Source organism: Oenanthe melanoleuca, chromosome 1 (genome assembly GCF_029582105.1).
Source record: "Oenanthe melanoleuca isolate GR-GAL-2019-014 chromosome 1, OMel1.0, whole genome shotgun sequence".
Lineage (NCBI taxonomy): Eukaryota > Metazoa > Chordata > Aves > Passeriformes > Muscicapidae > Oenanthe > Oenanthe melanoleuca.
The window spans coordinates 78,645,533-78,659,361 of record NC_079333.1 but is presented as its reverse complement, the minus strand read 5'-3'; the positions used below and the strand labels follow the sequence as shown (position 1 = coordinate 78,659,361).

The 13,829-nt window shown below is 36.8% G+C and overlaps 1 protein-coding gene across 2 annotated transcripts in view; it reads right to left on the bottom strand.

The window, feature by feature from the left end:
- Positions 1–13,829, bottom strand: part of LOC130252980 (interleukin-5 receptor subunit alpha-like) — a 28,036-nt gene that overhangs the window by 3,293 nt on the left and 10,914 nt on the right. Inside the window, exons 6-12 of one of the 2 annotated variants that reach the window (XM_056491125.1) lie at positions 13,411–13,519; positions 13,138–13,325; positions 11,165–11,301; positions 9,569–9,713; positions 5,808–5,895; positions 4,598–4,685; positions 1,201–2,375 (exon numbers count right to left, since the gene is read on the bottom strand). In XM_056491125.1, the coding sequence (XP_056347100.1) occupies positions 2,253–2,375; positions 4,598–4,685; positions 5,808–5,895; positions 9,569–9,713; positions 11,165–11,301; positions 13,138–13,325; positions 13,411–13,519 (878 nt within the window). In that variant the 3' untranslated portion in view covers positions 1,201–2,252. Of the gene's footprint in view, positions 1–1,200; positions 2,376–4,597; positions 4,686–5,807; positions 5,896–9,568; positions 9,714–11,164; positions 11,302–13,137; positions 13,326–13,410; positions 13,520–13,829 lie in introns of those variants that run through there. The other variant, XM_056491134.1, reaches the window with a different exon arrangement.

Genomic DNA, 13,829 nt, shown 5'->3' with positions numbered 1-13,829 from the left:
GGCTAATCTAATTCTACTTCCATCCTCCCTTGTCCTGCCACTACATTTTCAAGTCCCTCCTCAGCTCTCTGGTCAGCCCCCCATAGGTAGTGAAAAGTGCTGTAAGGTGTCCCTGAAATAATTTCTTCTCCAGGCTGAGCAGCCCAAACCCTCTCAGCTTGTCATCCTAGGAGAGGTTCTTCAGCTGCTTGGTCATTTTGGTGGCTCTCCTCTGGACCTGCTCCAACAGATTGGTGTCTTTCCTGTGCTCTCAGGTCATGAACTTTCTTGCAGATTAATCCACTATTGGACAAGAAGTGTTGGATAGGTTTAAAATAATATTTTATTTTAAGGAAAAGCTATACCATCTTGTGATAGGTCAAATATTTCTTGGAAGGTTCCAGATATTGTATTTTGCTTTATCAAATTTGCACTTTAGGATTAATTTTCAATACAACTGATATTATCATAATGTTTCATGTGATGTGTCTCTGGAGGCTGTCATGTTCATGAGGCAAGCTCTGTGTATTGACCAAGGCCTCTTGTAGGAAAATCAATTTTAATCTGAAAGAATTCTATTTAATTCTTCTATTTTCAGATAAAACAATAAAATTCCTTTAATCTGTCTGTATGTTCTCTGTCTTATTTTAAATCCTGGCACAGCTTTAGGGCTTCGAGCACTTCAAGCCAAAACTATATAAAATATATGTATAAAAATATATATTTTAAGGAACAATATAATATTCACTGTGGCCTGATTTCACTCTATGAAGTCTGTATTCCAGATGTGAGTGGCCAGTGTAGTTCTCCTCTACCCCTCTTACCTCACTTATATTGTGATTTTTTTCATTTTATCCACTCTTTATCCTCACCAAGAAAGGAATCTATGAGTTCATGATGCTTTCTAAATGCCTCCTCTAATGGTTTTTATCAGAAAGTAGGAGATTTTCCCCTCTTCTTGAGAGAACCTTCCTGAATATTGGATGATGGGATAAATTGTATTGGCTACCCATGGAAATGGTGTGTGATCATCCAAAAGAAAAGTTATTACACTGATTGAGGGTTTTCCCTTCAGCACTCAAGACAGAGGAGATATTGCAGGAGTTGTCTCACTGGAACTTGGCTCAGTCAATAAAGGAAAAATAGTGCAATCCTCTCCATTGTGGACCTTTTACCAAAACAAAAAGCACATTTAGATGAATCAAGACTCAGCACCAAAGTGTATCTTAGAAACTTTATGTTTCAAAAGCACAAACAATTTTTTTTTATTGCTATTTCTTCCAATCAATATTATTCTGACATGGAAAAACATTACCAGTAATGAAAGCAAGTAAATTATAGGTATCTTCCAAACCTTCCAGAAAACTATGTCTATCACTGATTTGTATTTCCCACCTTTAAAAAAGAAATGTTGTCCTTGCAAAATCAATTCATTCTCTTCTAGTCAAATAAACACTATCTCAACTAAGAGTTAGAATAATCTTCCCTGACTGTGTGCTATGGACTAGCATAGCTCATCACCTCATGAAATCAGTAGGAAAGATTCTTTAAAAGGATGGGGAAAAATAAATAGGAAAAATTGGTCAGTTCTGAACTTTTAACTTCTCTGAGTTAAAATTCTTTAAACAATCACAGTGCAGCAGAAAACTTTGTTTTCTTTACCTCATCTAACATTTTCTTGTTTTACTTATTTTACCAACTGCAAGGTCCACAACATATCTTCACACATATCTCCTATTTCTGGTTGATGTGTGCTTACTCAATGCAGTGACTCAGAAAGGGATTGGGGGTTTTTTGAGTTTTAGAGAACACTTTTCTCTTGCTGTTTCCAAAAACATTTGTTTCTTCCACAATTTCTCATGACCACCTTAAATGAGATGTTGAATAGCTAGTATGAGATTTGTATGAACAGCCAGTCTTCAAAAAGGCTTGATCTATCAGACAGTACTTGGAAGCTATTGAGCATTATGAAACACTAACTCCCATTTCATTTTAACCCAAGTGGATGTCAATATTAGCTCATATTTTCTGAGATGCTCTAATTTCCCTGGGCTGAAGATCAGGTTTTTTAGAGACAAACTGCAAGATACTGCTTTGTGTTTGTCATCCAAAGCGAATTTTAAGAGTTGCATGTTGTCAGAGCACAAAGTACTTCAAGTTATTTGGCTCAGACAAATTCCCTCATCAGCTGCTCTTTGATCTGTTAGAATATTGTCTACCTCATGGAAAGGTACAAGGTACACTAGCATGCAGATAAAAAAGGCATATAATGTCTATAGGTCTTCCAACATGAATTCCTTCAAACATTTCTGCAGTTGAATGTTCTGATCTCTGTTCTCTTCTGTTGTTCCCAGAGTAACCTCTGAGTGCATCTCCATTTGCATTGACATATGTTGCTGTGGGATAAATAATTACATTATGAACAAAATCTGCATTCATTGGTATCAGAAATTCTGTGTATTTTTGCAAGTACTCAATATATTTGGCATATATCTGGAATTAGTACAGATTAATTACTGTTACAGCATACAAAGATTATATTAATTACTCTCTAAATTGACAAGTTGCTCACAGACAAATTTGCTTAGTTGTTCTGAGCCTTGATTTCATTGATTGGCACTCTCCAGGATGATATGACCATTGTACCATCAACAATCATTTGAATCAAAGTATCACAGTGTCATCTCAATAATTTGTTGCTGTCATGTACAAAGTAACTACCCAGCTATGCTGGTCTTCTGTCAAAGGTTTATTCAGTGTTTGTAATAGTTTGGGGACAGAAATCACTTCTTTCTCTATCAGTAATATTAAATATAGTTTTTGTGGTGATTATATTTTGAATACAAAGACCCCTACATAGCAACTTAAACAGTTCTAATGTGAAGGGAGATGCTGAATACAAACCTGATGGTGATGATTCTGTATTCTGCCAGCCCATATTCATAACAAAAATGGGCAATATCAGCTAATTTGCTCACAATTACTGATAAAAATGGGTTTTGCACAGAAGAGATAAAAAATGTACTCTTTAACCAGCTGAGCTCAGGGTCAATATGGCACTTTTAGCATCAAATTTGGTCAAATTATATTGACCAGAAGTGTCATAGAAATTATTCTGAATCTTGAGAATAAGAGACTTGGCCTCAGGCCAGTTCTGGAGCTCTTGAGCTTTTCTGAGAAGGTGAGTGTAGTGAGGAAGAGGAGCACAGTCTGCTCTGGGAGCCAGCCCATGGTTTGTGGAATGAACTCCAGGTGCAAGTTCAAAACACTTCAATCTTTTAATTTGTAATTTAATTCTATAGAATATGAACATAATATTCTATAGAATATGAACATCATATAGAACATCATTTTCCCCATTAATTTGTTTGGAGAAGACAAAATTAAACAACCCATTCCTCTTGCCTTACAACACAAATTATGATTCCTGGATTGAGATGATCTGTGGTTTCTGTCAGAGTTTGCAATCACAAAAGTTTGCAATTACTTAAAATAAAAACAAAACACAATATTAGAAGGCATATATCTTTCTCTTGGGAAAGGAAACAGCATAAGAGAACACAGTGGGAATTGCTAGTTAAATTGCTGAATGGTCTACTAAAAGATATTTTGATATTGCAGTGTAAGTACAATAATATGGCAGGATAGAGTAAAATTAACAGAAATCCTGCAGAGGCTCTGAACAAATATTTTGAGCACACAGAGCAGAGAAAATCCCCATTACAGTTTTCTATTTCAATGGTGTTTTCCACCAAAAAAACCCCTAATTTAGGCACACCTGTGCCTTCTCCTCATGTGTTGCAGAACCAAGTAAGAGGCAATCTTGTGCCTTCTGGTACACAATTCACTGTGCAGCTTCTCTGGAGCTACACAGATCTAAACTTCTGCCTGACTAGCACATTTTTTCCTGCAGCTCACACCATGACAGCAATAAGAAAGACTGAATGTGCAAGCCAAGGAGCTCCATTAATGACAGTCATAATAATATTTCTATAAAAATATATATTTTAAATATGTAAATATTGCCAAGTTGACTAAAGACTTGTAATCTGGCATGAGATGAGCAAGCATCTGAACCTATAGCACATCAGCTGTCCCAAAGTAAACACCTCTGCACCCAGCTTTGTCCTGCAGCAGGGGCACAGCTGGGGTAGCTTATACTGCATTGTGCAGCCTCCTCCTTCCTGCTGTAGGAATGTGCACATTGACTACCACACAGCCAATGACTTGTAGATGACCACAAAAAATCCCTTGATAATTGGTCTACATGCTTATATGTGTAACATCCCACAACTGATTGTTCTTCAGGGATTCAGGGTGATCATCCTTAAAATGTTGGCCCACTTAGTGTGGATACACTGAAACACCTTTGAGTACACCAAACATTGTAGTCCCCTGAGGATTTTCTCCATCCTATCTACTGACATCATTTTCCTGTAACCTCCACAAATTTTCTGTTCTCTTCTGACTTCACTACAAATGCTGTACATACCTTTCTCTCTCTTTTTTTTTTTTTTTTTTTTAATTACATGCTGCTCCAAATGCAACATTGCACCATTCCAATTGCAAGTAACATCATGCATGTCAGTGTGGTGAGAGAAAAAGCCAGCCACTCTACCTGGTGGTGAGTCTCCTCTGCTAACCACGTTTTGATGTTATCTGAAGGACGTGGAACAGGCGTGGCTATGACTTCCAGCCATCTGTACCTGCAAGACAGTGACACAGGCACGCCACTATTCTTGTCTGCAGGGACACATCAGACATTCATGCTTTGTAATGTATGTTCCAAGACAGGCAGATACTATTTCTAAAGCCATTTAAACTTTTTTTTTTCTTTCTTTCCTCAATATTTTCCCAAGCTCTTCTTTAGCTTGACTGGTTTCTAACCTGCAGGAGTTTTAAAAGGACTGGATGGATATAAAAACCCCTATGATTTCTACACAAATATAATTTCCAAGCAAAGTGAGAACTTATGCTAATAAAAATAATTCCTATGTGTTCTTTCCATAATTAAAAATTGATAGCTTCCATTATACAAATCAGGAATAACAATTAGCCATTAATCAAATAATGTTTACTTATAATAGAGGCTACACTTACATACTGCACATTCCAAATATTAAGATATCTTGAGTTATCATCCTATCCTGGACAAGTTTATTTCTCAGTCCAAGAAAACCTTTGCTGCCATAGGCAGCTGTCAATAGGAAAGCCAGGCAGAAAAGTAATAGCATAAAGAGTTTAACTGTTAGTGGGTGTAGGGCCACTACTATTACTTTGCTCTACTAATGGTATTAATAGCACAGCAAAAGAAGTTCATTCCATCAGCCTGACATCCCTTTTCTATTTATTCCTTGTAAACTCTCCAGCTTAGAGTGAAAGACTGCTTTAATGACACCCATGGATTATGAAATGAAATTGGACAGCATGACATGCCATTCATCTCTGGCCTGATTGATACAGCTGGCCTTCAATGCAGAACCTGTGAAAGCGTGGGGTAAAGTCACACTGAAGATAGAGAGGCAGCTGTCAGAGTAAGACAAAAAGGTCATTTATAGTGGCAGAAAGGAAGGTGTGAGACTGGATCTGCAGGGGACTGTAGTAGGAGCTGTGAGAGAAGAATTATAAGTCTCAGTGTCTTACACTAGGTCACAACATCAAGCACTGCTTTGTTAGAACAATAGCTGGAAATGGACAATTAACTGCTTCTTGTAAACATAAGTTATCTGACAAAATCTGTGTTTGACTTTTATCTATTGTATGGTTTGCTGTCATCCTGACCCCTCTTCCACCAGAAATTTATACAGCCACCCAGAAATGTACACTACCTTCTACATGCATATATCAGCAAACCTCCAAGGAAAACCAGAGGACAAAACAATGAGAGGCTTAGCAGCAGGATATCCACTGTTTTTTCTTTAAAAAAAAAAAAGAAAAAGAAAAGGAATGTTAGTTGTATGGGAGAGTATATGGGAGAGGCCAGAGTAGTTGTTAAATGGATGAATTGCATATGGACTCATAAATATTGCTCTATTCATGAACTGTCACAGATTTAAAGAAACATTTCCTGGAGGTTTCTTAGGGGAAAAGGGCTTCTGACTTGCTGCTGTCTTTGTCCAGCAGCTCCTCTTGCTTCATTCCATTCCCTCCTTTTCCTGGAATTCTGCTCTCATATCCTGGGCATGGTCTGTCCTGCCACTGGACATTTCCACACAGCCTTGATTCCCCTGGATGTCAATCCCTCTGTCCATCTGCTCTTGGTCCTGCTGCTGCTACCTCCCATCTGCACACACCAGGAGTGCCCTGCTCCTGCCTCCTCACCACTCCACAGCTGTGACTGATTTCAGGCAAAATGAAAATAAAAGCATTTTGTCAAACGAAATATTCTCTTTGATTCAAGGAACAGCATTTGGTTTCTGTTACACTTACCTTTTTAACCCTGCTTGACACAGTCCTAAAGAAATGGCATAAATACATATTTATACTGCTCAACAAATACTACTGCTCTCTATCTTGCATTTCTTCCTCCAAAATACCCAAAATAGCAACGTATTTGGTTGACTGAGACATGTTTTTTCTGGGAAATTTTATATTTTGTTTAATATCTAGCTTTAGAACCACAACTAGTTTGGACTGGTTTTAACTTAGTACTTTGAAGAAAAACAGGCAAGGACAGCTCTTAAAATGTTTATGGTCTGAGGCCAGTTATACAGTGGTTTTAGGGTCAATCTTGATTAAAAATCAAGGTATAAAAGAATGGAACAAAAGTTCAGAGTTTGAACACATTTATTTACACAAATTTCATATGAAACCAAGAAAAAACTCAGAAATTTGTGGGCAGAACTTACAAGAATCTGCCTTACCTTCTTTAAAGTACAAAACTATTCACATATAATGAAAAGGAAATTATTTTCTTTTAGCTTTCTGAGATGAGGGCTCAGAAAATTTATTCTGAACAACCTCTGAACTGTGCAGTAGAAATTTTTTTTTTAGTTTGTGGTAATTGCTCTGCATCATTCTGCTAACCCTATGTCATGCACACACCCAGGAGAAGAGGAAGCCCTGTTCTTATCATCAGCTGAACCACAAAGAGGTTTGCTTCTCCTCTTTCTTACTTCTTGCATTTTGGAGAGCAGCAAGAAAAAAAGCAGATATATTCTTTTGTGCAGACCATGTCATGGTGGGTTTTTTTCAGATGCAAATGCTTTAAGTTTGACAGAAATAAGAGAACTTTGAAACCAAAAACAAGTGGCTTGGTTTGCAAAAATGCAGAACACTTCTGAATTACTACAAACTTCAAAGTGATCTATGAATGCTCATCAGCTCTAAAAATTAGACCAATTATTTCAAGTTTCTACATATGAATAAAGCTGATTAAACATTTCTTTTTTTAGCAGAAAGTTTCCATAGTAAACAGCTCAGTTCAGGTTAAATTGTGAGGCTTTTTTTCAAGGCCATATGCTAATTCCAAAGGAGAATTAATGTTTTCCTCATGAGAAAATTAGCAAATTCTTTTCATGTCAAAGGAACATTTCAGAACAAATATTTTAGTTATGTTTTGAATTATGTTATTTCATTTTGATGTTTCAGCTTTTTTTAAATGAAGGCTAAAATGCCTTTTTAAAATGCATTCTTAAAGAAATGCAGCACATTTCCTAGACGAAAAAGTAGAATGTAATGGAAAGCAAGCAGAAAGCAGGTCATGCTTCTTCAAGACTTTCAGTTGAAAGAGATCCTGTAATACCAGAAAATTCTACACATTTCAAAACAAAAATATTAAAAGATGTTTTTCTTTTCAGGTTACTTGCATAATGTCCATTTGTACATGTTCCCAATTAGAAGCAGATAGAATAATTTCCACAGAACACAGAGTAAAATGGACAGAAAAATTTGTCTCAGCAACAGAGTAAGTATGTAAAGAGATTTGGCTGAGCACCTGACCCTCCAATGGAATATCTCCATAGATCCATTTTACAACAACCACTGATCCTTCCTGAGCAGGGAGGAGGGGAATTGTGCACCACATGTGCAGCATGCCCCAGGGTAAACCATCAGCTGCACTGAACACATGCAGCTCTAACACTTGTGTGCCATGGTGGTCTTGTCCATCACAAACTTTTCTGAAGTGGAGGAAACACGCTGTGATTACTGAACCTCAGCAACAGCTGTAGAGGAAGCTGGGAAAGCAGCAATGTTGAAAACAGCTAAAGGAGATGGCAGATGCTGAGAGCAGGGTCTGGTGGGCTGGAACCAGAATGGTGACTGCTCAAATCCAATTCCTTCTTCTGGAGGAAGGCTGGCAGGGAAATCTACCTGGCTCCAGCCAGAGGACCTCTCCTGATTTCTCCTATTGCACATCAGATGTGTCTGGCCTGTGCCAGGCAGAAAAACCAGGCAGACCCCTCCTAGACCATGCAGTGGTCCTAGACTCTCTCTTTCTTTAGTGAGAAGAAAAGGGAATCTTTAAAGAGCAATTCAAGACTCTTATGGCCTGAGAAGTTATCTCCTTCACCACAATGAACATGAAGGACAATTAGGTTTCTCTCTCCAGTTATTTCACATGTGGAACACTTTTGAAGTGAATGAATTAGGGCAAAAAAGGTTTCAGCAGACCAGTGGGATACAATGAGGAATCTGATAGAGTAGGCAGCCAGTATCCAGTGAACTCTATAACTGAATTTACATTCAATCCATTTTAAAAATAAGAATGTCTCCCCTGGCACTTCCTGTCCTCAGATAAATGTGTATTTGGAGCTCAAGTTTGAAAAAGTCATATTCCCAAATACAGTCTGTTGTATTAAATAATGATGCTTTCTTGTTTTGTTTTACCACCCATAGTACTGTACTTTTTTTTTTTTTGCATGTTGACACACAGACACAAGCTTTTCTCTATAAATGTTAGAACACACCACTGCAATACTTCCCCTCTGCCTAACCTGACAATCAGGAAGCTTCTGCACTTGGAGGCATTATTCTCATCATGGAAAGCACAAGTTTTCCTTGTAAGCACACCAGTCTTAGGTGTTTTCTTCATAGAGGTTGAAAGAAAAGAATTGCAAGGCTCTTGTTTACTTTGTGCTCAAGCAAGCTGTTGGGGCCAGAGCACACAAACTAAAATGAGAGCTAAACCATTTCCTACCTCTTTCAGATAAAAAATTATTCCACCAGTGTAATAAGGGGCATTTTGGACTGAATCCTTAAAGACTATGTGTTTTGATTAATGTTATGACTTTTGTGGATTTCTTGGCTCACTAACTCCTGTTGAAAGTATTTTTAGAGTTGTTGTGGGCTGTCCTTTGCAGGGCAATGGGTGGAGGGATGGTGTTAGGACCTTGTCAGCTGCTGACCATTATTTTTTCCTAAAGGCTGTAGCTTAACTCAGGACAGCAGCTCTGTAAAGACCAGGGAAGTAGAACTCAGACTAAGGACTCTCCTTCCCTGCAGCAGAGCTGTGCCATGGTGTGTGCCATGGACCCCCAGGTACAGTTATGACCCAATACCAGCCTGGAGAAGAGGAGGCAATATTGAAGTAAATATATTGAATGGCAATAACATAACCCATGACAACAGTTGTAAGTACATAACTTACCATCTTGAATAAATACTGGTTCACTCCATTCACTCCAGATCTTGTTTGCTATGCAAATCTCTTTCTTTACTCTCACTTGTGCTGCACATTTTTTTGCTGGCTTGTGAAATGGATACATATAGTCCTCTGCAGTGACATTCACAATCTGTCAAGAGAGGTTTAGGGGATTATTTTAAGATATTTACATTTCAGTTCAAACATATATAAACTAGGGGTGTCAAGTATTACTATTTACATCTCTAACTAGTAGGAGGAGATTTTCAGAACAAGTTTTTATGTCCAGATAAAATTTGACTCATCTGATGTGTACTAAAACTCCAAAATTAATATGAAGAGAGACTGAAGCTGGTAAGATGGAATGTCCTTAATGGCAGGACATTAAGAATTTGAAAACACTTATTCCCCTTTCATTTTTTCTCACACCACATATAGGACAAACAGAGTAACTATGGAACTGCAAATTTCAAGATTTTGGTGTGGGTAGTGTGCTACACTTTCTTCTCAGATAAATCAAATCTTGCATTTTTCAAGGTGAAGGATATCCACTATTTTTGTGACTACCTTGAAACACCTTTAACTGTGCCTATGAAAAAACACACATCACTTCAAAAAATCAAGCCCAAACATGGAGTGATCTCTAAATCATCCACCACTTTAGCAAACTTCTGTAAATAAAAAATGCTAAAAATTTAAGAAGTAATAAAAAAAGAGAGAGAACTTTTGCTTGTAGAAATTAAAAGTGATGTTAGAAAACTGCAAAAAAGTAGAAATTAGGAATCTCATACATGGAGAAGATGGAATCTTTGCTTCCTTGGTGTGAGGAAAGCATGATCTGTTCTCATAGTGACTGATGTGATGTGGATTTCACCCTGTGCATGATTTCTCTTCCCTTTAAGACTTTTCCAGTTCTGGTGTTTATTAATATTTTGTGGTGCCCAAAGCACAGCATGAAACTTCAGGTGAAACTCAGAATCTAGACGGGTAAATTAGTCACAACCTGCATCTCACATGTGACATGCTTATCATATATACTTAAATAACATTTGACCTTTGCCTAAGAACACAGAATTATTGACTCAGTCTGTGGTTCACTGTAATCCACAGACCTTTTCCCTTCTCTGTTGACTCCTATATTTCAATTCCTTATTTTGTGTTGACATATTTGAGCTGTATTTCCTAAACATAGGGTTTTCCTTATTGCTGAGTTTTGCCTTGTTGATTTCAGACTTAACCAACATTTCAAATTCTAATCTTTTTTTCCATGGTACCTGACAGCCTTTCATAGCTTTCAGACAATGCTTCTTTTTTCTATAACAAAAAAGTCAATATGGTCTATGTGATGCTAATGTGCAATTCAAATTTAATATAGGAGACAAAAACTTCCAATTCACTTCAATGCAAGCCTGACTCTGAAAGATTTCATTAAATGTATTGATTTTTCATTTTTACCAGAAGGACAAGTTGGATTATTCATTAAAGACAATGGGATTTCTTGAATGTTTGTTTGAGATTAAATTTTTTTAAGTTTGAGGTATTCCTTGTTTTTATGGAAGTTATGTTATACAGACTAAGTGTACCACCAGGGAAACTGATTACCTTGTGATCTGTTATTTTCACTTGGTACAAAAAACATTTTTTCCTTGCTGAACCAATAGTAGGTGGAGGTTTCCAGTGAATTTTAATACTTCTGTTTTCAAGGGAAACTGACACGTTGATTGGTGGGTTCAGCTTCTCTGAAAAATAAAGGGCACAGAGAGACCTTCTCTAACTCATGATCCTTCTCATATTTAAACTGGTGTTAAACAAATAAAAGTACATTAGTCCTTAAAATACACAGCTGAGTGCTTGGGAGCTTGCCACACCCAAATGAGACATCTAGTGAGTGACACATTTTCTTTGAAGTTGCTGTTCAGTGACTGTCTCAAAATAAAGTGACATAATTGGGGTTTTTCAGATACCTTTCTAGGAAAGCAGAAGGAGTGGGCAGGGGAAAAAAGTCCTCTCTGGAGTCTGTGTTGGTGTTGAGAAGATCTTGAGTCTGCTGCTGGCTCCATGTCATGTAGGATACATGTGCTTCATCTACCCACAGGCCTGGTATTATTACTTCAAAAAATGGAATTTCATCTCTCACAGAGGGGTTACAGAAGGAGCACTTAGAAAGTCTTCAGAGAATCTTAGAAGGGTTTGGGTTGGAAGGGATCTTAAGGACCATCTAGCTCCAAATCCTCTGCCATGGGCAGGGCAACCTCCCACTAGACCAGGCTGCTCAAATCTCCATCAAACCTGTCCTTGGACACTTCCAGGGATGGGGCATCCACAATTTCTCACAACAACCTGTTGCCCAGAGGATTTGTCTGGTTCAATACATGAAGATTTCTGCAGATGCTTAAGAAATTTCTCTTTTTCTGTCTCCTGTAGAGGAGAAAGCAAGCACTTGCTATGGAGGGAGTACAAGATAGGAAGCAAGGGATGTTTGGGTCCCAGGATTTCAGCCTTGGATTCATATAAGAGTAAGATGCAGGGTTTTGGTGTTTTTTGTTGTTTTTTTTTTTTTTGGGGGGGGGTTGGTTTTTTTTTTGGGGGGGGGGGGTTTGTGTGGATTTCTTTGTGTGTGTGTTTTTGTTGGGTTTTTTGTTTGGTTTTTGTTGGTTTGTTGTTGTTGTTTTGGTTTTTTTTTTTTGTTTAGTCTCTAAAATACTGCAGCCAGACCATTCTCCCTTCTCTAAGGATGTCAAGAATAGGCAGCAATTTCTTTTCATCCTTTTGTCATATCTTGGATTATAGCTGGCTCTGATTGCAGTGCTAAGCTTTAGGTAAAGCAAACAATTCTAATGTCTTGGAAAATGTCAAATGAGATCTAACTCAGAATAAATTTTTAGAGTTTTGAATTATATTTTTTTAGCTATCCCTTGAGCTATGACAGATTCCCAGGTTACAGGTCTGGAAGATGATCAACATGTTAATGACTTAAAAGGCATTTGAATCTGCAATCTTTGCTAAAATTCAGGTGAATTTCTTACCCATGAGATTAATTCAAACTTCCCAGAGAAGTTAGGAGAAGTAATTTTATATGATCATTCAAAACTGTTGATAATTAAAAATAACTGCCAAGATATTTTTAACTTTAAAAAAAAAACAACAAATAAAAATTCTACTAGTGTTTGAGAACAATATATTCAGGTTATAAATGAGACTTGTGACTATTTATGCTCTTTTTTCTTAATCACACTTGATCAGCACTATAAAAAAAGGATAGAAAAGAAAAAAATGGATAAACAAGGTATAATGCTTTTAAATATTGTTTCCTCACATTAGCCTATCTTTTCTTTTTATTAAAATTATAAATAAACAATGTTATTAAATCAGACAAAAAAATTAAAAAACCTTCAGCCCTAATCCATTTTATTTAAACTTTGTGTAACATTCACAATGAGATGAATACCTAAATATTTAGAATTAATATTATGGCTTTGTCACACCTGTTTCCTTTTTTGCTTTCCATGAAGTAAACAATAAATAATAACCAATAAATAAACTTTTCATAATATACAGTAATAGACAATACTTACCTATTATCTGAGGTGTGAAAGCTTTGTAATAAGACAATCCTCTTGAACTGTTTCTCAAATTTCTCACAGTTATATTTAAATTTATTTTCCTTGATTGTTGGAAATGTGTTTCTTTCCAATGGCATCCAATGTTTTTCTTTCTTGTATTTTTAATATATTCCTGGCATGTAAAAACTTTTCCTACGTGTCTGTGAGAAGGAAATATAAGATTTTTAAATCAAAGACTTAGGTCTAAAATCTTGGTTTCATACTTATTTTGCTAAACATCCTTACCTATATGAGGTAAAGATCTGAATATCTTCAGGAGCTTCTGCTTTGATGTGCCAGGTGCAGTTGAAAAAAGAAATGTTATATATGATGCATGAAAGATTCTGAATGTAGACTGCAACAAAGAAATGGTAAAAAGAAAAAATCGTGTTTATTTTACATTTATTTTCTAATAACATGATGGCTTCCTTTACAAGCCCATTATATTGGCTTCTTTCTAGAAGCATGAAAATATATTATGTGAGGAAAAAATAGTTCTTTTTGCATTTTAGACAGTTAAGAATTGCTGAAATCGTGTGACACAGAAGGCAATCTTCAAGAGACATGGGTTGGTAGGGAAAATGAAAAGTGTTTGGGTCATGCTGACATCTTGCTCAGCAGAGCTGTAGTTTTCCTTATTAGATGAGCACATCTAATAAAGGAAA